At 38.7% G+C, this 24,994-nt stretch overlaps 1 protein-coding gene and 1 pseudogene across 3 annotated transcripts in view; both read right to left on the bottom strand.

Annotated features, from left to right (window-relative positions):
* Nucleotides 1-361: 361 nt before the first annotated feature.
* The window catches only part of ARNT (aryl hydrocarbon receptor nuclear translocator), a 67,384-nt gene continuing 42,751 nt past the window's right edge, over nucleotides 362-24,994 (bottom strand). For 2 of the 3 annotated variants that reach the window (XM_061120889.1, XM_061120890.1), the window contains 16 exons: nucleotides 22,394-22,607; nucleotides 21,119-21,221; nucleotides 16,584-16,649; nucleotides 16,072-16,157; nucleotides 14,555-14,631; nucleotides 13,800-13,934; nucleotides 11,440-11,514; nucleotides 8,856-9,007; nucleotides 6,170-6,280; nucleotides 5,931-6,003; nucleotides 5,631-5,754; nucleotides 5,350-5,452; nucleotides 4,820-4,967; nucleotides 3,749-3,911; nucleotides 3,160-3,326; nucleotides 362-2,410 (listed from right to left, as the gene is read on the bottom strand). In XM_061120889.1, the coding sequence (XP_060976872.1) occupies nucleotides 2,321-2,410; nucleotides 3,160-3,326; nucleotides 3,749-3,911; nucleotides 4,820-4,967; nucleotides 5,350-5,452; nucleotides 5,631-5,754; nucleotides 5,931-6,003; nucleotides 6,170-6,280; nucleotides 8,856-9,007; nucleotides 11,440-11,514; nucleotides 13,800-13,934; nucleotides 14,555-14,631; nucleotides 16,072-16,157; nucleotides 16,584-16,649; nucleotides 21,119-21,221; nucleotides 22,394-22,607 (1,887 nt within the window). In that variant the 3' untranslated portion in view covers nucleotides 362-2,320. Of the gene's footprint in view, nucleotides 2,411-3,159; nucleotides 3,327-3,748; nucleotides 3,912-4,819; nucleotides 4,968-5,349; nucleotides 5,453-5,630; nucleotides 5,755-5,930; nucleotides 6,004-6,169; nucleotides 6,281-8,855; nucleotides 9,008-11,439; nucleotides 11,515-13,799; nucleotides 13,935-14,554; nucleotides 14,632-16,071; nucleotides 16,158-16,583; nucleotides 16,650-21,118; nucleotides 21,222-22,393; nucleotides 22,608-24,994 lie in introns of those variants that run through there. The other variant, XR_009689032.1, reaches the window with a different exon arrangement.
* On the bottom strand, nucleotides 16,664-19,968 carry LOC133040756 (tumor suppressor candidate 2-like; annotated as a pseudogene).

Raw genomic sequence — 24,994 nt, 5'->3', positions numbered from 1 at the left:
TCTAGACCTAAATAGTTTAAATTTCCCTATCCCTGATTCCTTTAAATCCAGAAGTGCCCTATGGGTCTCAAGTCCCAATTTATCCCCTTCTCCAAGGACTTGGGCAATCCCCTATTCCCGATCCCATGGTCAGACATCCCTTATGATTTTACTCCAAGTGAGTCAGGATCAGGAGGACAACTAAGAAATGCTGACTGATCAGAGCCCTATGATTTCTGACTCCTGAAATTATAGACACACTGTGCTTCATGTTTGTGTCTTTGAAGCACAAGTTATGGATTCAACTGGTTGTGGGTGTTTGTTGTTTTTGAGCTGGGATGGAATAATAAGGCCGCAATTAAGATCACACAACACAAGGAAGTTTACAAAAGGAAAAAATATTTTGTTTTAAAATCTTTGCTACATGTCATTATTTTTGCCACTGTAAGGCTCAGCACAGATGCCAGCAGTACAGAAATGGCCAACAAGAAAAAAAAAAAAAAATCAAAAATAAAACCCTGAAGGAAAAGCAGAAACAAAACCCCCCAGAGCATCTTCTCCACCCCTCCCCTTCTCCCAAAGCCCAATAATAACTGTACAATATTATAGTCCTGATCACATTTAAAAACAGTTGATTATTAAAAAAACAAGGATTTCATTGGAAACTCAACTTTTTGGTTTCTTAAAGTGTGCTATAAATATATATATGTATATTGCATGTGTGCACATAGAATAAAAAAATAAACTGTCTCCTTTTCCACTTCACTACCTGGCACCAGACTGGAGACAAAGGGAGGGAAATCTCACGACATTCTCTCAGCCCGCTCCAAGGCCACCCAAGCGCCTCAGTCCCCTATGGCTACAGTTAGGATGTCTTCTCCTTGTCAATTCAGTCTTGCACTTAAGATACTGGCCTGAGCCAAACAAGAGAACAACAGCAACAACAGAGGCTGATACACATGAAGGTTACCTGAGGAAGGTAAAGAGTGAGAGCACTAACCTGTATCTGCATTTGTATGGCTATAGTTAATTATTAAGTGACCCTGTCGGGATGGGAGTCCAGGTCCCATCTATCACATGGATTTATTACACTTGTACTATAAAGCAAAATCCAGTCTCAAGATTGGAGAGGGAGCAAAGAGGAAAGAACTATAGGTCCAGAAGAGACCTAAATTTTAGTTCTTGCAGACTGGATACTTTTGAGTATGGGATGAAAGAGAGGTTACTTTGCAAGAAGGCTTGATATTTGGTTTAAATTCCAGCAGTGAGGATTTTCACTGGGACTGCTAATCCAAGAAGTTGAGTTTCCATGCAGACATAACCTCTAGAGAACACACATCATATGTGATTCTGACAGAAAAATGCAGCATCATCCTTAAGGACAAGTAGGGGGTTCTGAACATGTTTACCTTGCCAGCCTACTTCTGTAATGCAGATGTTCCATTCAAGGTGAGAGCACCAAAAGCAGGAATGACCCAGCTTTATCACTATATATGTTCAATGAGAGACCAACTGTATCAATAGAAGACTTCATATACTTGCTTACAGTTGCATAGTGGCTGGGCACAGATATAATAAGCGCAGCAAAGACATTTACTTAAATACTCTTTGGCTGCAATACTAAGTGGAAACTAATTGAAAGATTCAACTCTTTAGGATTCTTTGAAAAACATAGAGAAAGACAAAGATAAAATCTGGGACAAATTTTGCATAACTCCCTAATAGGGAGAAAGAAACAAACACAGAAACAAATGTGCACACTCACATACACACACACGTGCACATGCATGTGCACGCACACACATTCTCTCTCTTTCTCATTTCCTTACTCATATTTCATTCCAGAGGAATTGCTCACAGGCAGCAGAAAGCGCCTATACTCACTTCTGAAAACCCCATGTACACCTACCATGTTTCATGGTCGTCAAACATTGAGGACGTTTCTCCTCTCTCACCTTATTCAGAATTTCTTTCCAAAAATAAGCCATAGTATCCAAAGGAAATAGTGAGTGTTTTCTAACCTGCCCCTTGACCCAGCACAAATCATTTCTGCATAAATTTCTGGTAAGGAGACATAAGGAAAGACATTCTTAACCTAACCCAGCCTCAATTTTTCAAAGGGTCCCCAAAGCGTTGAGGAGTCACTCCATTTCTTCTATAAATGTTATCTCAGAGATGCAGGAAGACAAGGGAAAGGTCAGAAGGGAAAGGGGTTATACATCAGGGGTGAGGGAAGGGAAGGGAGAGGAACTTTTATTCTGTTTACAGAAAGATTTGCTTTTTTAAAAACAAATGGTGATTTTTTTTTTCTCCCCCACCCTTTATCCTCACCCCAATAGTTCTATTCTGAAAAGGAGGGAAACATAGTTAGGTCAGGAAATTCTTCATTGTTGTAACTGTTGCTCTGGTCTCCCAGCATGGACAGCATCTCCTAATAAGAGAAAAAGAATAAGCTTGGGTCACACACCTTGATCCTTCACATTTATTGAGCTCCTTCCCAACATCCCCCTGAACTATCTTCCCTGGCCCCAGAGTTTTTGCTGGGCTGAGTTCTCTTAGCCTTCTTTACTCCCAGCAACTCTAACTTTTTTAGATGACAATCTATTTTCCTACTTCTTTCTCTGCCTTCCCCATACAGTTCCACATTCTCCCTCTTTTCTAGCCCTCAATATTCTCAATGGGAGAAAAATCTCCTTGTCATGTTTCATAAAATCCCCTCTGGATATTTCTGGAGTATCTCTTATCCTATTTGTTTTCCACCGAAACCTTGTTTTGCCTTCTTCCAATCTGTGTTTGTTTTAAACTAAGCTCCTACTTTATCCCGCCTGAGATTACTAACTACTGCAGTCCCCTCAGGATTTATGTAAATAGACCCTTATAGCTGTATTCAGTATTTTTATACCTAAACTACTATCATCAAATGGGCATATCGTTCTCTGTGAATGGATCAAAATTACTTTCTTTCATGTCTTTGCATGGTGCTTCACATCACTAATGACTGTCTGGTGCAGCACACTAAGTTCACAATCTTTTCAATTAATGACATCTATTTTTACGTGTCCCGACTCTTCTCTTCTCCCACTTACTAACCTCAATCCATGCATGCTTTCTTCTCTGTCTCTCCTCCCTGACTCTTTCTCTCCCAGTTTCTGGTTTTCTGAAGTCTTTAGACCCTCTCACCTGGAAGACCTCGGGCTGGCCAGGTTGCTGTGCTGATGGTTGCTGAACATGTTGCTCATTAGAACTTGAACGATGATGCGACTGCTGGCCCTGCCACTGTGGCCAGACACCCACACCCTCTGCTGTTCGTGTCTGGAATTGCCCTGCAGTTTGTCCAGTCTCAGGAGCTAGAAATATAGCAAGGAAAAATAAAAACTTCAATCTGCTAACTCTACTACAGAGGAAAAACTAGCACATAACCACATGCAAGACATTAATTTTACTGAGGTACCTTCTGTCCTTTCTATTTCAAACCCTAGTCCAAAATTTATTTTTCTTCTCTAGGTAGAGTCCTTTCTAAAGAATCCTTTGCTCATTCATAGTAAATGTGCATATTATTAAATTTATAATACTTTACATGCTTTTTGTTACACATGCTAATAAAGTCCTTTTCACATGGGTAGGTTTTCAGTTCCAAAAGGACTGTCACCATGCATTTCCCTATAATTCGGTCAGTACAGCCAGGACAAAAGCAAACTATTTTAACCACTAAATCCTTTCTCCTTAGTGATGTGATTTTCCTGTTACCCTGACTCTGGTGTGAACTCACCAAAGTTGGATCCACGATTGGTGAGACTAGGATAGGCAGCTGCACCAGGTGACGCAGTGGAAGCACCAGGAAGGGACATGGGGCTGAAAGAAGATGGAGTCTGAAAGCTGCCTACACCAAATTGGGAAGAACGAGTCTTAGCTGTAGCCTGGGTAGCCACTTGCTAAAAGAAAGGGGTAGAGAGCAAACAGAACATTAACATTATTGCACAGACCATTGCTATGAGAGTTAACCCTGTCAATCATCGGATTCTTCGGAGCCAACCTCATTACTTATTTCCCATTGCACATTTCTTCCAATTAACTCCCAGTTTCCTTTGACACTATTTTTAGGCACTTGTGATAAAGTTAAAAAGCAAAGAACTATGCAATTAGTAAAAGTATACACATTTAGAGTTGAGAAGTAAATGAAAATGGCATGAATGAAAGCATTTTATAAACTGTAATACTATACAAAAACTAGAGGCATTAATAATAGCATAGCACTTACATAAAAAGAAAAAACACACTTTGCATCATTTTATTATTCAATCTGTACCACATTTGTTTGTTCCTAATGATATCTTTTTTTTTGTTTTTTTTGTAACTAAACATTTTCCTTAAGAGTATGCATATGTACCATGGGATATCTTCAAAATGAAGGAAAATAAAAAGGAAATAATCATCCATAATCCTACCACCAAAGACACATGGTTAACATTTTTGGATAATTTCTTCCAGTTTTCATTTTCCTATGTATTTTTTTATACAGTAAGGTTATACCACATATAATAATTCTAGAGTTTATTTCTGATTTTGGCTTTATTTAAAATATTACTTATGCAAATATAAGTACATAGCAACATATAAAAGGATATTAGCTTTAGCCTTAATATATATATACATATATATATTATATGAGGATTTTTCAACACAATTCCTGCTCCCAATAAGATAAAAGTTGGAAGACAGAGGATGGCAGGGCAGTCAAGAGAAGAAGTTTAAGATAGACAATAATAATTTTACATATGGAAAAATCCTAACCAACCAACCAAACAACAAATATAAGGGACAGACAGATGAGAAGGTTTACCTGGGCAGAGAAGCCTGGGCGGGTGCTAGGGGTCCAAGCTGGGGCTGCTCCCTGGGTAGGATTGGAGTGGCGGGAAATCTGGGCCAACATCTGCCCTGCGGAAGTTGATGGCTGGACAATGGTTACAGGAGGGGCCAGACCACTATTTCTAGGAGTGAACAAATAGTGAGGTAAGGATGAAAAAGGTGCATTTATCACAGAATCTAGGAATCACAGGACAATCTAGTGCTATCTCTAGATTCCCTCAACTCCCTGGGGGTTAAGGAAAACCTGATAACAGAATCTGGAAAAGACAAAAAAGACTGACAGTCACACACTGATCAGGACACACAGAGATGGAACCTAGAACATGGCAGCAGGACAGGTGCAAAGAAAAAGGAGGAAGAAAAGCAAGCTTGTCTCATCTTAGGCCAACAAGTTCCACTGCTTTGTCTGAAATAACCAGAAAAAGCTAGGGAAGAATAAAACCTGGATTCAGTAACTGAATCCCTCAGTTGCCCTGTAAAGCAGCACACACATATGGGGCTCACCTGAAATTCTCTGCCGGCCGGGGGGTAGGAGGGAATGTGTTGCCCTGGGAGAATAGCTGTTGGGTGGCAGGGACAGTGCTGGAGGAGATGCCTTTACTCTGATCTGTGGACCAAAAGGAGTTGGGGGAGGGCCAGTCAAGGGGCTGTAGTATATTAGTTCAGCAAGTTCCTATTTATTCACGAGGTATTAGGGTTAAGTGGAAATATACTGGGAGACTACTGACTGGGCAGCTGCAGGCCCATCAATAAGTGATCAAAATGAGAATAAGGAAAAAACATACCCGTACTGATGTTGGAGTAGATTTCTGAAAATCTTGGATCTCTATCTTGGGCAAACAGACTCTCTGACTTCTCAAGGGGCTTGCTGTGTTCTGGCCCTGTGGTTGTCACAGGCTGAACAGAAACCTGTGGAATGTAATGATAAAAATAACCATGAAGAAAAAAAAAAAATAACCATGAAGGTTTAACGTGACAATTCAATAATCCGAAAATTCATATAAAGATACACATACACTTTAACTGGCTCTAGGGGACACTTAGTAAAGAAATGTTTCACCATCCTTTAAAGACGACATACTAACCTGGGAATGATTGTAGCTGGTTAGTCCATCTCTTCCTGGTACCACATCCAATTCTGTTCGCTGCTGCTGCTGCCTACATGTTAAAGGCAAGTAAAAAGAAAAATAGGGAAAAAAAAAAAAAAAGTTATTTTAAAAAGGATCTGGGGAAAGGGCTTAAAACAAACAAAAAAGTGTGGCTGTAGACTGCCACTCGCCAGGCTAGTCACTGCTCAATAAATAATTGTTCCACCATTTCTCACCTTGGTGCCAGCTGCCCTGAACCCATCTCCAGGGATAAATTAGCTGTGGGACCTAGCTGTGGCCTCTGGATCGTGTTGGACAGTGAAGGCCGTGGTTCCTGGCTAGAGTTCCTGGGAAAATGAAGAGTAGAGACAACAAAGACAAAAAAAGTATCTGACTCTGTTTGTACAAAAGATACTACAGATTCACCGGTACATGGGGTAATCACTGATAAATTCCACTTTAAAGCTCAATCCCTGTGATACCTGTAACCTCAGATTCAGCAAATAATTTGTACTATAAACAACATGATACAAATAGAAACTTATGTCCTACAGCCAAGAGTTCATCCTGTTTGGGCTCTAACTCCTTCCAGGTCTTCAACACACAGCAGTTGTGGATGTGTGTATGTATATGTTGCATATCCATATATTGCGTTTAAAAAAAAGCATAACTGAAAAAACTGGTGAAAGTACACACTGAAACATTAACAAAGACTATTTCTTGATGGTGAGAATTTTTTTCCTTCTCTTTACTATTTTCAATACTTTCCAAATTTTCTACAAAGAATATTAATTACAAAATAAAATATTAAGAATTAATTAAAACTAACTACAGTAGGAAAAACTGTAGTAAGCAAAAATGGGAAAAGCCATTATTTCCAGAAACAACTTCTTAAAAAGACTTAAACATTTCAAAATTTAAGCAAAAGAGAAACACAAAACAGCTCTTGTTCAGAAATATAAAGATGCAAAAAACCAAAACAACTATAAAGACTTGGGTCCTAAGTTAATAAAAATTTCAAACTGAATCCACTGTTATACTAATTAATTAACAAAAAATTAAACTTCATGAGCCCTAAAAGTTGAATTAGAGGATACAGAGACTCAATGTTGTCACCAGGTATTATTCACACTTGATAATTATTTCTAATCAGATCTTCAGAAGTGGGTTCAAGGCCAATTCTACATAGAAAGATTAAATGGAAAAGTACCACCTTGATAACTGACACCCACTAGGATAGGTACAATAAAAAAAGACAGCAAGAATGTGGGGAGGCTGAACTCCTCATACACTGCTGCTAAGAAAAGGACAGCACTGCTGCTGAGAATGCAAACTGGCACAGCAGCTTTGGAAAACGGTTTGGGAGTTTCTCAAAAGATTAAGCAAAGAGTTACCATGGGACCCAGCAATTCTGGGCTGTGTTTAGTCACTCAATCATGTTCAACTCTTTGCGATCCCGTGGGTTATAGTCCACCAGGCTCCTTTGTGCATGGGGATTCTCCAGGCAAGAATACTGGAGTGAGTTGCCATGCCCTCCCTCCAGGGGATCTTCCCAGCCCAAGGATTAAACCCAGGTCTCCCGCATTGCAGGTGGATTCTTTACCATCTGAACCACCAGGGAAGCCCAAGAATACTGGAGTGGGTAGAATATTCCTTCTCCAGAGGATCTTCTCAACCCAGGAACCAAACCAGGGTTTCCTGCATTGCAGGCAGATTCTTTACCAGCTGAGCTACCTAGGTATATACCCAAGAGAATAACATATCCATACAAAAAGTTGTACACAAATGTTAACAGCAGGATTCTTAGTATCCAAAAAAATGTAAACAACTCAATATCCAGTGAACAGATAAACAAAAATGTGTTTCCATTTAAAAGAAATGTCTAGACCAGGCAAATTTAGAGACACACAGAACAGATTAAGTTACACAGGGCTTGGGGAAGATACTGTTAAGTAGTACAGGATTTCTTTGAGGGTAATAGTTATTTTCTGTGTGGAAATACCTGCACAGCCCTGTGACATACTAAAAAAATTATACCCTTTAAATGAGTAAACTGTATGGTATATGAAATCTATTTTAATAAAACTCTTACAAAGCTGAGAAAAAGTTTAAACAGAAAACAAAGAATAGAGAAACAGAAACTAATAAATGAGTCAATATAGCTATGCTCTAAAGCAAACTATGGTCCACAGGCCAAATCCAGTCCACTGCCCGTTTCTGTAAATAACAGTTTACTGGAACACAGCCATCTTTATTCATTTCATTTGTCTAGGACTGTTTTTGTACTACAAAGGCAGAATTGAGAAGCTGCAATAGAGACTGTATGTTCCACAATGCTGAAATATTTACTATCTGGTCTCTTATCAAAGTTTGCAGACACCCATTCTAGGGAAAAAAAAAAAAAAATTCTGCCAGACTAGAGCAATAAACTGATGTATAAAACAAGATTATTTCTAGACAAGACTGAAACAAAATTGAAATACAGTTGACGTTTGAAAAATTTGGGGGTTAGGGACACTGACTCTCCAAGTAGTCAAAAATCTGAGTGCAACTTATAGTCAGCCCTCCATATGGGGTTCATGTAGTACTGTATTATTTACTATTGAAAAAATTCTGTGTATAAGTGGACCACTGCAGTTCAAACTCATGTTCAAAGGTCAACTGACCAAACTCTTCACATGTCAGAATCTAGTCTCTAAGTTATTGTTTGCTAAAATTTTACTCTACTAGTGTAAATCAACTATAGTCCAACAAAAAATTTAAAATTTTTTTATTCTATCTAGATGAACTACCCCAAATTCTAAGAAGTTGGCAGATGCAGAACTAATGATATTTACTACTAGAAAAGTAGAAGAGGTGGTAGCCAAGCAGACTTGGCCCATGAGAAATTCCAACACTGGAAAAGTTCTTTAAGATACATACTTCACATTGGTGTTGGTACAGATGATGTACTCAATTTCATCTGAGTAAGGGTTCTGGAAAGTAAAAGAGCTGGTTCTCATCCAGAGCCATTCTCGGTTCTTAGACCGAAACCGGAACATGACAGACAGCACCTGGCCTTTTAACTTCACCACCTGAAAAAGTTTTCATGCTATCAGTTCAAACTCGAAAAAAATTTTCTTTAGACATGTACAATCCTAGGATTCTTGTGTCACTGTTCTTGAAGTAACAATATCTTGCAATGTTACTAACAAAACAACATGGGGAGTGAAACATTATTAAACGACTAAATAATAAGGAGGTATATTTATCATGTTTCTTCTTAGAGTCCCAAGCTATCTGACCACTTTCACCAATGTCAAACAGGAATAACAATTATTTCCAGGAGAGAAAAGACTATGTTTCCCCACTTCCTTTGGAAAGTCCCTTAAAGACACACTGATCTAGCAAATTTACTAAAAATTTAAAAGTTTAATGACCTTGAACATAGACTACATGCTGCCCCTCAATCCTAGTTTTTACCACTATGCCTGAGAATTTCTGTTTTCACAGCACCCATGAAGGTTTCTATAAATAAAACTAAAATGGCTTTAGTTTTATTTTGCTTTTTAAAAGAAAGTAATTTTTTATTATTTTCATTTCTGATCTCATAGAATAGAAAATAATCTTTTGAATCCCCTTCCTTTATAATAAAAATATTAGAAGCTAACATTTGTTTTGTATTTACTGTATGCCAAGCACTAGGCTATGTGTTTTTTCGTTTTTTTAAGAACAAGTTTACTTAACATCTAAAAAATGTAATATGAACAATTGTTAAGTAATCTTTAACACTTACACGTGCTCACTGAATAATACATACACAATGAATACTACATTTGTATACAAACCAAGTACTGGATTTGAAACCTGATTATTGCTGTACGTATCTACACCAACAGAGTATAAGTTCAGTACTCCAAAATACCTACACTATAAATTGCTTTTTAACCAAAAGTGATAACATTTGTGTTTAAGTTGACAGAAGAGTGGCAGTAACTGCTGATATTACAGTTTGACTCAGAAATAATTATAACAGAAAATGGGATATATTTCACTTAACAATAATAAAATGGTACATTTTAAATATATAAATAAAACTTTAAAAAATCAAATGTGAAACAAAGTACAGCAAGAACCAAAATGGGAAGAAAACAAGGAAAACAAGCTTCATTAGAAACAGTAACTAAATTTATGTACTGAGAAGCAAAAAGAAATATAAATCCATCTAGACTTAAGAAACATCAAAATCTAGAAATCAGCAGCAACTAGTCTGCACAGTAAAAAGTACCTTTGCTTAGTACTCTAGTATCACAGCAGCAACTGATGTCAGAATAAAAACCTTGAGATCACAGTGTGTCTGAATCACCTAATTGCTTTGGAATAAACATTTTTGTACAAGTGATAAAATGGTAGGTACTCTGTGGCCAAAAGTGTCAGAATTATGAATTTCATGGATTTAAAATATACTGTACAATATCTTCTCACACTGCCAGAAGTCCATGTCCTTAGCTTTGAACAGTTTCAACAGAAGTCAGAATAGCTTTTCTAAGACTGAACATATAATGCAATGTGATCCTTCTGCATGGATAAAACAAGTGATGCTGAAAAATCAGGAGACAGACTTTTTACTGCCATTGTCTGATTTCCTCTAGAAGTTGGGCTATGTGTTTTAAATGCTTTATCTTATATGCCTACTGTATCAGTAAAAATACTATGCTGTGCTGTGCTTAGTCATGTTCGACTCTTTGAGACCTCATGGATTGCAGCCCGCCAGGCACCTCTATGGGAATTCTCCAGGCAAGAATACCAGAGCGGATTGCCATGCCCTCTTCCAGCGATCAAACCCAGGTCTCCCGCACTGCAGGTGCATTCTTTAATGACTGAACCACAAAGGAAGACCAAGAATACTGGAGTGGGTAGTTTATCCCTTCTCCAGGGGATCTTCCTGACCCAGGAATCAAACTGGGGTCTCCTGCACTGCAGGTGGATTCTTCACCTGCTGAGCTACCAGGGAAAACCAGTAAAAGCACTACTGAGGCTTAAAGAGGGAAATTAACCCATCTAATATAAAGGAAGAGTACCATCTAAAGCCAAGTCTGTCCTGAAATTAGAATTCACCAGATGTTTTCAGAATCTAGGGCCTAAAAAGTACAATTAAGAGTTAGCTTACAATTAAGAATTAACTCTTACTTATCTATAGAAGAACTGTGAAATGAATTTTTCAACTACTACCCACTGTTCAGTTAAGTGCAGAATACTTTAAATACTTTAAAGATGGCTGCTTTGATATAGGACACTGAGTAGCCAAAGCCAAACAAAAACACCTTGAACATTACATTATCCATAATTTCCAAGTACTGGTCCTTTCTGTTTCCTAAAAATACAAGTTAAGTAATAAAGAGTGTAAAACTGCAAGGCCTGCCATAGTGCTCAATTAATCAGTACTCAATAAGTATTTGTTGGATGAATGTAATAATAGATATTAGACAAAAATATTACTCTAATTCAAACCAGGAAAAAAAGCTACCTGTTGGAAGCTGTCTCTTAGAAGCTGCTGGTCTTCAGGATGACAGAATTCTACAATATTCTTTCCTAAGAGTTCCTAAAAGAGGAAAAGAAAAGTAAGATCAACACTTTTATGATCACCTAACTTCCCTGGCCCATTAGGAGAGGAACTGGATTTAATTTCTCTTGCTTTTATCCTAGGATTATAGATGAGAGGGGGAAAAAACACAAAAATAAATGGAATCTGCTAAATAACTGACCTCTAGAGCAATTTTCTTTTTCAGGACATTGTACATTTATTTTAACTGCATTTTTTACAGATTTGAGGTTTAATTTAGATAGGCTCACGCATTCCAAGTGAATTTTATAATTTTAATTCAATGATCTATAATAAATTTATATAGCTATGCAACCATTATCCCCAATTCAGTTTTAGAACATGTCCACTGCCCCTCAAATTTCCTTTGTGCCAGTGGGAGGTCAATCCCTGTGCCATCCACTGATCGGCTTTCTGCTTCTTTAGTTTTGCTTCTCTGCACAAATGGAATCTCAGAACAGGCAGTCTTTTGGGTCTGGCTTCTTTCATTTAACCTAATATTTTAATGAAGTTCATCTGTGTGGTTCCAAATATCAGTAGTACATCCTTTTCATTGCTTATAAATATTCTAACATGGATAAATCACAGTGTGTATCCATTCATTAGTTAAAGGACATTTAGGCTGCTTTCACTTTTTGGCTATCATGAATAATAGTCATGAACATCTGTTATAAGTCTTTCTGTGAACATATGCTTTCTTTCTCTTGGGTAAATACTTAGGAGTGGACCTGCTAATTTGGAGGGTGTGTGTTTAACTTTTTAAGAAACTGCCAAAAAGTGTTTCCAAAGTAGTTTACCATTTTACTTACCTACCAACAATGTATGAAGGTTCTGTTTCTCCATGGTCTTGCCAATATTTTTTTATTAAACCCATTCTAATGGGACACAATGGTATCTCATTGTGGTTTTAATGTGTATTTTCCTAATGACGAGCAACTTTTTATGTGCTATTCATATTTCCTCTTTGATGAAATGCCTATTCAAACCTTGTGCTCTTTTTTTTACCGGCTGGTTATCTTAATGAGTTGTAAGAGTTCTTCATATATTTTGGATACAAATCTTTTTTCAGATATATGATTTATAAATATTTTCTCCCAATTTGTGGCTAGTCTTTTCATTTTCTTAATGATGTCCTTTTAGGAGGGCAAATTTTAACTTTTATGAAACCCAACTTATCAAATTTATTTTGTGAACCACGTTTTCAGTGTCATAAAAAAAATCTTTGTCTAGGGAATTCCCTGGCAGTCTGGTGGGTAGGACTTGGTGTTTTCACTGCCATGGCCCAGGTTCAATCCTTGGTGGGGAGCACTAAGATCCAGCAGGCTGCACAGTGCAGCAAAAAAAAAAAACTTTGCCTAATCCAACATCACAAAGATTTTCTCCTATTTTCTTCCAGAAGTTTTATAACTTTGGTTCTTACACCTTTACATCTTGGAGTTGCTTTCTGTGTATGCTATTAGGTAAGAGTCTAAGTTCTTTTTGTTTCATTCTGTTTTGCACATGAATATCTAATTGTCCCATCCCCATCTATTGGAAAAGCTTATTTTCCCCTTGAATTATCTTGATATCTTTGTTGAAAATTAGCTGATCAGTTGACCATAAATGTGAGAATAGATTCCATTCTGATCTACTGATCTAATAACTATCCCTACACCAACACCACACTGTCTTGGTAACAACAGTTTTACAACAGGTGCTGCATTAGGAAGTGTAAATGACTTTGTTCTTCTTTTTCAAGATCTCTTTTTTTTTTTTCCAAGATCTCTTTTTCACCAGCTTCTTTATACAACCACAGCCAGAAGTCCCTCCTGGTGGCTAGAATTTTGAAGTTTATGTAACGACCTATTTCTCAATTCAGATATAGTTATATCTGGTCTGCAGAATGAGATATCTAAATAAATCAAAATAACTAGTGCTAAAGTTGCATATTTAATGGGTTACTATGCACTTAGATTGATTATATGAATTATCTAAAGGTGGCCATATCATTATGGCTAGTTAAAGCACATCATTATCTGTACTAATATCACCACTAACAAAGAAATACATATTCATACCTGCAGCTCCCACCTAGCTTCACAGGTCGTATTTTTCTAGCTCAGATGCTAACCTTGGTAGGAAACTGAGATTATACTTAGCCATCAAGAGAATAGGATCATCTCTTTTTCTGAGCTGGGGCTGCTACATTTTGACTACCTCTGGAATTACATGAATGAATCATCTCAGCACATCCAAGGGAAAACAGAGGCCTAAATATCAGTGGTGTAACAACTCCAGCTCCTCACCTGTGGTTGGTAGCCAACAGTAGCCACACAGCGATGATCCACAAAAGTGAAGATTCCCTCAATATTGTGTCGAGAGATGAACTCTGTTGGTTGACAAACATTACTCATGTCTGTACAATTGGGAGAACTAGTTACCTGAAAGTAAAAAGATAAAAATGAGGTAAAATGACACCATTCTTTACAGATGTACTTCCCATCAGATTCCCAATTTTAGGAATTTCATGAGGCCTAGCTCCACTCCCACACATGTACTCTTCACTAACTTTGTGAAGAAAGATAAAAATTCATTCAACCCCAAACCCACCTACTTTCATTTAGCTAAGTTGTATTCATTATTCAAACTGGAAGATTATTCTCCCAAGTAATCAAGAAACATCTGTTTTTGTACGGAGAATCAAAATAATTCCACTTTCCTACTGTCAGTTATGAAATGAAAAATGAGAAGAACTCTCTCATATTGTATAGGAGCAAAAGAAATTAGCTGGAAACAGAAAATTTAGCACTGCAAAGCTAAAAGTATGAAAGAGAAAAAGACTTCTCTCTCCAAAAGATCTTTCACTGTCTTCAGTTTCTGCTAATTCGGACAGAAGCAATGTTAAGTGTGAATGCCATATTCCTCCAAATATTTGGAGATTTTCAGAATGCTTCATTTGTATTCAAAGAGTAAAAAAAAAAAATAACATGAACACATCCTGAAGATTCTCTCCCATTGAAAGGGGGTGATATATTAACTGATGCAGAAAATTCATACTTGCCTGCAGTCTGCCAATGGCCACGAGGCAAAACTTGCTCCCCTGGCCAGCTTCTGGGTCATCATCTGGAAGTGAGACACCTTCAAGAAGGTGAAGTTAGAAGGCTTAACATGTGTCTCAAATACAACTGCCTTCAAAAATTAGATGCGTAAAAGATTTAAAACACATAGAGATATGATGAGACTAGGTATAAAACAACAAAGAGTGCTAAAAGAATAAAGGTAAATAACTGAAAGATCATTTACATGAGGTACTGTTTTAAGTATTTTTATATATGTTAATTCATATATTATACTCACATTAACTATAAAAAATTACAGAGCACAGGTCCTACACAAAGTATTCTACAAGATTAACATGGCCAAACCAAATACATATGAAGACATTTTATTTGGCACTCTGTGACCATATCATAGTTAAGAGAATAGATGTCTTGCCTAACCTGTAACTTTCAAATTAAGCAAACAATCAAAAATGAAATTAAACCAAACACCAACAGTTATCTTCTTCGGAAAAGAGAGAAGCCAGGGCTTCAGTGTTTTATGTGGAAAGGGAAGATGGGTGCATTTTCCCGCTACTCTTTGCATATTTATCTTCTTTTTACCAAGAAAAATAGTATTTCTTTGAAAGCTACAAAGACATGTAAAAGACCATATATATTGCAAATGTATCGTTTATACAGTATATAATCTAAAAAGTTCAAACATCATTACAACTTAAAATTAATTTATCTTAATTACATTTAACTACCATTTTGGGGGTGCCTACCATATGCCAGAATGGCAACCCACTCCAGTACTCTTGCCTGGAAAATCCCATGGACAGAGGAGCATGGTAGGCTACAGTCCATGGGGTTGCAAAGAGTTGGACACAACCGAGCGACTTCACTTACTTACTTACTTACCATATGCCAGGCACTAGGCTAAGTTCTTTTCTCACATTAAACCTAATCCTCATAATAACTCTCTATGGGTTATATTATCTCCAGATTATAGATGAGAAAATTGAGGGTTTTTTAAGTCAAGTAATTTACTAAGATACATCACTAGTAAATAACATCAGAAACAAACCTAGGTTTTTCCAAATTCAAAGTTTAACCTCTTACCAAAATACACTACCTTGCCTCTCTTAGGTGTTATCCCTCTAGAACCCCCAATTCCCAGTCATACCTATCCAGCAGGGAGGTAATAAAGTTGTTAAGATTTGGAAATTCTGACAAGCCAGGTTACAAAGCCAGCTGATCCTTGTACCCAAACCACTTTTCTCACATTCCCTTTTGACCTTTAGTTCCAGTAAAAGACACAGCCAATACTGAGTCATTTTCAAGTCTGAGAAATCCATCTCCCTAACTGGAATAGAAAATCCATAGTGGAAGGGAAGGAGTCCATTTTTTCTTTCCTATTTTCTTATAGTTTATACCAAAGCACATTTCATATGCAACAGGTATATGATAAATGTTAGCTAACTTTCTTGGACTCTGAGGAACTAGCTGCACCCAGAAAGAAATTCAACTTTCCTACCTGCTGGGGGCCAGGCCTTGATATAGCCTGTGCAGTGGACCACCACGAAGTGAGGTTCCCCATCCTTTGCAGAGCCAAGTCCATTCCTAGAAAAATTACAGGTGTGAGGAAAAAACTTTACTCAGTATCATTTAAAAAGCAATGCTGGCTTAGTACCTTTAATTTTAGGCTATTGGGTATTTAAATAATAGGATGACTATACTTGGACCTTTCCCACCCAAAAGTGACCACCATATTTTTTACCTTTGCCAAAGTAAAGCAACTGAAAGGTACTGCAGCAGGAAGAAAGCAGGTAAAGTGGGAGTGTAACTTCCTTAAACAGGATGAGCAAAAGATGCTTTAGAAGTTCAGGAAAAATAAAAATGTAACTGAGAAGTGAGGGATGAGGGTAAGGGCTGCTGAAGGAAGTACTATGGTAAGATAGTTGAAAATGTGATGATCTCTACAGGTACCCGACCATCCCTTTGGGTTTTTTTTTTTTTTTTTTTTTTTTTTATTGCTTAAGATCTCACCTGCATCTGTTTCTCACAAAGCTCAGCCTATTCATGGAGACTGAATCCACAGAGCTATTGCCACACCTGTTTCAATCAACAGAGAGATTAAAAGCAATTAAGATGCACTATCATTCATACAACTTGAAAAAAAAAAAAAACCAATCGAAAAACGAGCAGAAGATCTAAAGAGACATCTCTCCAAAGAAGAAATACAGATGTCCAACAGGTATGTGAGAAGTTGCTCAATACTGCTAATTAATAGAGAAATGCAAATCAAAACTATAATGAGGTACCACCTCAAACTGGTCAGAATGGCCATAATTAAAAAGTCTCCAAATAAATGCTAGAGAGAATGTGGAGAAAGGGGAACCCTCCTGCACTGATGGGAGGAATTCAAGTTGATGCAGCCACTATGGAGGTTCCTCAGAATACTAAAAACAGAATTACCATATGATCCAGCAAAACTGTAATTAAAAAAGATAAGTGTATTCCTACGTTCGTAGCAGCACTATTCACAATAGCCAAGACATGGAAGCAACCTAAATGTCCATCTACAGATGAATGGGTAAACAAGATGTGGTATATACGTAAAATGGAATACTATTCAGCCAAAAAAAAAAGAATGCCATTTGCAGCAACGTGGATGAATCTAGATATTATTATACCAAGTGAAGTAAGAAAGAGAAAGGCAAATAACATATGATATCACTTCTATGTGGAATCTAAAATAGGACACAAATGAACCTATCTATGAAACAGAATCAGGGACACAGAGAACAGACAGGGGGTTGCAAAGGGGGACAAAGGTGGAACAGGTTTGGATTGGGAGTCTGGGGTTAGCTGATGCAAACTGGAATATACAGAACGGATAAACAAAAGGTCCTACTGAATGACACAGAGAACTATATTCAATATTCTGTGAAAAACCATAATGGAAAAGAACATGAAAAAGAATGTATACATAGATATATGTATAGCTGAGTCCCTTTGCTGTTCAGCAGTAATTACTACAACACTGTAATTCAACAACATTTCAATAAAAAAATAAATTAAAGAAAAAAAGCTGCACTATCAAAGAAGTTTTCATCATTCAACAGCCAGATATCAGGCTCTGGATACAACTTGACACAGAAAATTGGCAACAATGCTCCTAACAATGAAAGATAAAGAAGTCAGGTTTGGTATTTCTAAAACTTGTTAACTGTCTCAGAGTTTTTAAGTTAAAATGTTCTGAATGCTCTACAAATGGAGATATTCTCTACATCAGGAGTTAGTACACTTTTTCTGTAAATAACCAGACAGTAACTATTTTCAGCTCTGTAGGCCAAACAATTTGTTACAACTAGTTGACTCGGCTATTAAGAGTATAAAAGCAGCCAGACAGTATGTCAATAAATGGGCATGGCCATGTTCCAATAAAGCTTTATTTACAAAGAGAGTTGCGGTTTGTAGACCCCAGCACTATGCTGCAACAAAATCTATTTGCTGTATTTTGTTATTATCTAGGACTTCCCAGGTGGCACCAGTGGTAAAGAACCTGCCTACCAAGGCAGGAGACTTAAAGAGATGCTGGTCCGATCCCTGGGTTGGGAAGACCCCTGGAGGAGAGGAGCCTGGAGGGCTACGGTCCATAGAATCGCAGAGTCAGACACGACTAAAGCAACTTAGCACACACACAATCACGTTATTATTTAGCTTGCTCCTCCGTATGCCATTGCATTAGCCATTTCCACATATTGGTACACTCTCTCCCATTCTCACTACCTTCTTTCTCTCATTTCTTTAATTATAAATAAAACATACATAGAATTTTATGTGTCATGCGCTATTCTAAGCATCTTTAAAAAATTTATTTATTTTGGTGTGCTGAGTCTTCATTGCTACACGTGGGCTTTTTCTCTAGTTGCAGCAAGTGGGCTTTTCATTACAGTGGGTTTTTTTTTTTTTTCAGGGTCTACAAATAATTTTATTGAACAAATAACACAACAGCCTTCCTAGATTGAGGACTACCCTCCCCAAGCCATTTCTCACACGCTTAAAGCAGAGAGTTTGCACAGTAAGGAATTAAAAAAAAAAAATCATTTCTCTGTAGAAATCAGACTCTGCCCCAACAACATCATGGACTACACTACTTACAAGCTTTCACATTGTAAGTATTCTTATTATGGTTGTTCTCTCCTTTCTGCCCCTATCCAGGGGCCCCAGTACTTTTCTTTTGACTGATCCTGAAGGGAGGGGTATACTGTAGGAAAAGGGGAGGTGGGCTCCTCAGAGCTACTGGCACCAGCCCGAGGGTGCTGGGCCTCACCACAGGGTGGCGGATGTGTAAGGGCAAGGCGGGTTAGATGCAGTAGGTGGGATGGGGCACAGGCACCCAGAGCCCTTCCTGATCCCCATCCTGTGCCCTCTCAACTTGGGGTGGGGGGGCAACTAGTTGCAGTGGGGAGGGATCGGGCCAGCCCTGGGTAGAGGGAGAAACCTCCCACACCAGTCCCTACTCCTATTAAAAGCCAGCAAATTGTCCATCCATCTGGGGCTGGGAACAAATGGGCAGGTGGGCAGGAAAAATCAGGCTTGTTCCGCCCCCAGCCTCTGTCCAACACAGGAGGAAACGAGGTAGCAAACGGCTGAAATGCTCCAAAGAGAGGGTAAAGGAAGTGAGGGAAAGGAAGTTCCCACTTTTGTAGAGCTCCCATTGCCCTGGGGCTGGAAAAAGGCAGACCTTGCTTGTAAAGTGCTGCAGCCTCTAGCAGGGCTGGGCCCCAGGCAAGCCTGGAAGAATGCAGGCCAGGCAGGGGCACAGGAACCAAGCATTCCTGACCAGCATGTGCCCTGCCATGCTCCTTGTAGGGATTGCTGGGAAAGGTGGACTGGTAACTCCGCCATCAGCCCTCACCAGCTTCCAGCCACCTCTGGTCCACATACAAACCAACACCCAACCAGCACTGTAGGACTGCTCTGCTCACAGCTGAAGGTTCCAGGCCAGTGGAGTTTATTCACTGTTGTGGCCCCAGCCTAGGTTCCTCAATGGAAGCCACACCTTGAGCCTAGGGGTGTCTTGCTGGGGCATGGGGTGTTTATGCCTGCCACCTCCCAGGCTCACACCTCATAGAGGATCACAGGGAAATCCACGTGGATGCAGGGGGGATCCAGCTTCACGGTACCCTGAGGAATCATGTTCTTATGCACCAGCCTCAGCTTGGCCCGCTTCTGCCCATTCTTGGTGACGACTGTCTCCTCATAGAATTCGTGAGCCAGATCCCCATCCTCGTCATAGAACATGGAGCCACAGCACGTGAATACGAAGGGGGACCCAACTCAGCCTCGCGGTCGCACCAAAGCTTGCTCAGGGACCGCCGCCTCTGGGCCACCGGCCCCGAGCTTTGGAGCCGCTGGCGCCCATGTCAGGGCCACCGGCGCATGGCGGGCTCCGCGGTAACTTCGCTCTTAGAAGGCCGTTGGCGCCACCATGCCCTGCCTGGGCCTTGGCTCGCAGATGCCGCCGCGGCCGCTGCCACCGCCTTCCACAGACCTACAGCGGCTTCTTTTGTTGAAGAGTACGGGTTCTAAGCAGTAGTTGTGGCACGACGGCTTAGTTACTCTGAGGCCGGTGGGATCTTCCCAGACCGGGGATCGAACCTGTGTCTCCTGCACTGGCAGGTGGATTCTTAACCACTGCACCACCAGAGAAGTCCTAAGCATCTTTATATATATTCATTCATCTAATCTTCATAACAAGTTTATGAGGCTGATATAACTCCCAATATTAGGTGAAGAAATAAAAACACAAAGCAGTCATTTAATCCATTCAAGGTCAGAAGATAAGTGATAAATCCAGTAGTCTGGGTCTAGAAGCTACTCCAAACCACTAAGCCACATAATATTAAATTTTGTAACACCCCCAGGAAACCTTTCTTAATATCCTATTCATCATTTCTAATAAGCATCCTCTCAACAGTCAATTTCCATTACACAATCTGAGTTTATTTTGTGACATGAAGAGATGTTCTCTCTACCTGTGATGAAAACTACCACCATCCTTTCTTCAGAATCCTAAAATGTATAGTACGTAACTTATAAATGTTAAATATTAAGTGAAAGGAATCAGAAAGTCTTAAATTTCTACTAAAGGGAAGAGAGGGGGGCAGAAGTAGCCTGAGTACATGGACGTTGTCTAGGAATACGCCAGGAGGAAAAACAGAGATACTGGCAGCCAACTAGTATGGATTAAAATAAAATCTGAATCAAATATGGGAAGCCAATTTCTTCGTGCCATTTTTTTTTTTAAATCAGCAAAATAGTAACCTTGAATTCTACTCTACGGGGCAGTTGTGGAAAATGAGATGACACATAAAGGAACTATCATAAGAAGAGTTCAGTAAATACTAGTTTGCTTATCACTTTATTTTGTGCTATGACTAAACCACGTCTTGAGAGTTGAATTTAATCTACCTGGAGCTTAGATTTAAAAGTTTAACTCCTCTGACCAGAAATCAAACCCTCAGCTCTGAATTCTTCCTGTGACAAGTCACAATCCTCATCCTGACACTCACCTCATACGGCAAATAAATGATCTCCTTGAGCCCATACACATCCTCATGGAAGACTGCTGACCTTCCTTTTTCACTGTTCCAGTCTTCAGATCCAGGATACGCCCTGAAGAAGGATGTGAAGAAGAATCTGGAGTACACTCTTGTGTGCAGGCAAGAGGGGGAGAGATACTGGAGGCAAAGCTAAGTAAACAGCCCATTTACGCTCCTCAATCTCCTTGCTTATAACAGAATAAGCCAAGTATGAGGTGGATTTTTTTCAAGTCTAAAACACCTCGATTCCCATCAATGAATCTTATGCTTCAGTTCAAAGGCAGCACTGGAAATAACTTTTTGCAAGGGAAGACAGGAGCAGAAGTAGGTAGAGCTGGCAAGCAAGAGCAAGGTTATATTCCTGGGACTGATTATTTTTATACATATGCATGCAGGTACGCACAAACACACAGAGTGAATGTCATTGGTTTAAAAACAATTTTATATGCTATAGAAAAATGCATCTGTCTCATGCTAAAATTGTCCCTCCTATAGTATATAGAAACCAAATGGGAACTTTTGAGAAAAACTAGAAAAATGAAATCCATAAAAACATAAAAGAAGGGAAAGCTAAATACCAACGTTAATATGACCATAATGGATTTGATTTCAATTACCAGCTTTAATCTGCTTCCACATTAAAATTTTTTCCAGATTGCTTAGCAGCAGATGTGACTTATTTCCTTCAGCCAAACTCTGGCAAAAGGACTGAATAACATTAAACAGAAGCAGCTGGGGGCGGGGGGGACAAAAACAAGACAGAAAAATAGTGCAGATATAAACAAACAAAAAACACCTGATATACTGAACGATAACCATTCCTCTCTAAAATAAAAATCTATCATCACAGAACCAAGTACAAAGTCAAAAAGCACAACTTGGTAGAAAAAATACCAAGTAATTACCCATACAAATGAGACATAAACATGGATAATTTAATTCTTTTAAAATGACAAGGGAGGTGGTGATATTATAGGTTTGGCCTTTATGGTGTATTTACACTAATATTAAGATTAAAGTAAACTTTTATATAAACACTGTCATTAATGAAACATTTTCTAAGGATGAGCTACAAAATATATTACTTGCATGTGGATAAAAAGAATAGATTATATTCATGAAAGAAGAAAATTCTAAAAGTTTTGCCAGATACGATAGAAAAACTTAAGCATTAAAATACCTCTTCTATCTCAGAAAAAAAGAAGAAAGGACTTGCCACTCATCTCCCACCTACGTAGCTCATACCTGTCAGCGCATTTTCCGAAGTGGAAAGCTGCTCACGGAGTTTGTCCACGTCATCTGGGTGCACCTGATCATACAGCGTGCTACCAAACCACTCAGACTGCGGCTGGTTCAAAACTGGGGTCACTGAGTCAGAGACGTATACCACCCGGCCTGTCTCACATGAGACAATGAACAGAAAGCCATCTGCTGCCTCCAAGATCAAATGTTTCAGTTCCTGCCCAAGGAAGAAAAAAACAAGTTAATACTGAACTCTTGAAAAAAACAAATGTTACTATCGAAAGAAGGAAGACCCTTCAGACCATACGTATCTTTCCATAAACAACTGTGGCCTTCTGTTCCACCCACAGGCACGGCTTTGTACCTTAAATATAATCACCTTCACTGACAAGGTAGCTTTCTCCAATAGATAGTTCATCAGTGTATCTATGTCGCTATCCACCTCCCTCCTCTTTACCTCAGAACTCAAGACAGATAATAAAAATGCTTACCATTAACAAAAATTTGAGTTCTTGATCTCACCCTCTCTGGTCTCTTAGGATGATGCTCTACAAATATTCATATTGTTCTCTTTCTCCTCAAATCTTAAACATAATCAAGTTTTCCTAATTCTATACAAAACTTCCCTCAACTCTGCCCAACTCATCTTCCAGGGCCAAGCTTAAATTAAGAGTGATGTCATACTCACTGGCTTGACTCCCTTTTCATGTATTTCTCAGTCCATCTGCAATCTCACTCTCAATCACTGCATCTTTCTTCAGCAGGTTACTACTAATGTATTCCCCACTGCCAACGCAAGTGCTCTTTCCAGAGTCTGTACACAGTGTCACTACAGATCTGACAGTGTTGTTCATTCTATCCTTTAAAATTTATTTCTGCCTAGCTTCTATGACACCATTCCCAAACTTTTACTTCCTTTCCAAATGTCTCTTCTCTGCTTCAAGCTCCTTTTCCTCTGTTCATGTTTCAAGTGCAGGCAATTCCAACATTCTATCTTAACTTCTCTCCTCTATTTATTCCATACTCTCTCTCTGAGAAATCACATCCACTTCTCCACTATGAAATGATTCCCAAGTCTACATTTCTAGACTTGCCTAAAATCTACTAAGCATCTCCAAATAGACATTCTATCAGCAATTCAATTTCAACATCTCAAAACCCAGCATTATTTCCCTCTTCAAAAACAATCCTCTGTGCTCTTCCAGCACTCTCTTTCTTGACTAACAGTATCCCCTTCCTCTCAGGGTATAGGTCTAAAAAATCTAACTTCTCACACTCCAGTGATAACTCAGCTTATCAATTCTATTTTTAAATATAATGTCATCTCATGCCAAGACTAATGGTCTCCCTGCTTTTACTCTTTCCAATCCATCCTCAAAATGCTACCACATTTTTTATAGCTACCTATTGCCTAAAAATTAAAATCTAAGTTATTTAACATAACACTTAAATATTCCTTCATCAGGTCCCAGCCTATCTTCCCATTATCATCTCCCAGGGCATGCTAAACTGATTTTCCTTGAATAACCTCATTATTCTCACAGCGCTTTTAATCAAGCTATTTCCAATATTTACAACACTACTCCCCTATTCTTCGCTTTCCATATTTACACTTCTACAGGACTTATTATTGCACCTCTGATATAGATTGGATTCTGTGTTTACATCATGATTTATTTATTTACACATTTTTAACCTGTGACTACCTCTTTACATTTCTACATTTCTTTACATTTCTAACAGCACAAAGTACTTGGTTAGCTCACAAAAAGTGCCTAACTGGAAACTGTTGAATCAATATCTATATGTGTTCTGTCAGTACAAATTGATTAGCTTTTTCAATGTACATATATATATAATCTGTGCTATATGTGCTTTCATATAGACCATCTTTTTTGGGAAAAGTTTTGGTGCTTTCCTCCAAACCACATTCCTTCCTTCCTTCTGATCCTCTGAATAAAAGGATGGCATTACAGGTCAGTTTTTTCTTCCTCATACTTCCTGTATTTTCTGAAATTTTCTGCAATAAATAAGTGATACTTCCAACAATCAAAACAGAACATGGCTACCTCATGCTCTCTGAAGTCTTTGCTGACTATTCTGACTCGGGCCTAGCTGCTCTGTTTGCTTCACCATCCCGCTAGTATATATGTATCTGTGTGTGTCTGTGTGCTCAGTCTGTCAGTTGTCAGACTCTTTGCAACCCTATGAGCTGTAACCCGCCAGCTCCTCTGTCCATGGGACTTCCCAGGCAAAAATACTAGAGTAGGTTACCATTTCTCCTCCAGGGGATGTTCCCGACCCAGGGAGGGAACCCACGTCTACTGCATTGCAGGCGGATTCTTTACCGCTAAGCCGTGGGGGAAGCCAACACATATATTTAATCCTATATAAACTGTTAATAAGTTCTTTAAAGGCATTTCTTCCCATACGCATTCTTCTCATTTTTCACTTACGTGTGTATCTTACTACTCACATATTCATATTCAAACTGAGTTTCTGAAAAGCTGGAAATGTTTTTACCTTCTATTTCTCTCATAGTGCATTGAATGTAACAGAGCATATCTCTAAGCAACAACAACTGCCTGTTAGATTCCTTTCATC

Source organism: Dama dama, chromosome 20 (assembly GCF_033118175.1).
Source record: "Dama dama isolate Ldn47 chromosome 20, ASM3311817v1, whole genome shotgun sequence".
Taxonomy (NCBI): Eukaryota; Metazoa; Chordata; class Mammalia; order Artiodactyla; family Cervidae; genus Dama; species Dama dama.
This window is presented reverse-complemented; position numbering and strand designations above follow the sequence as displayed.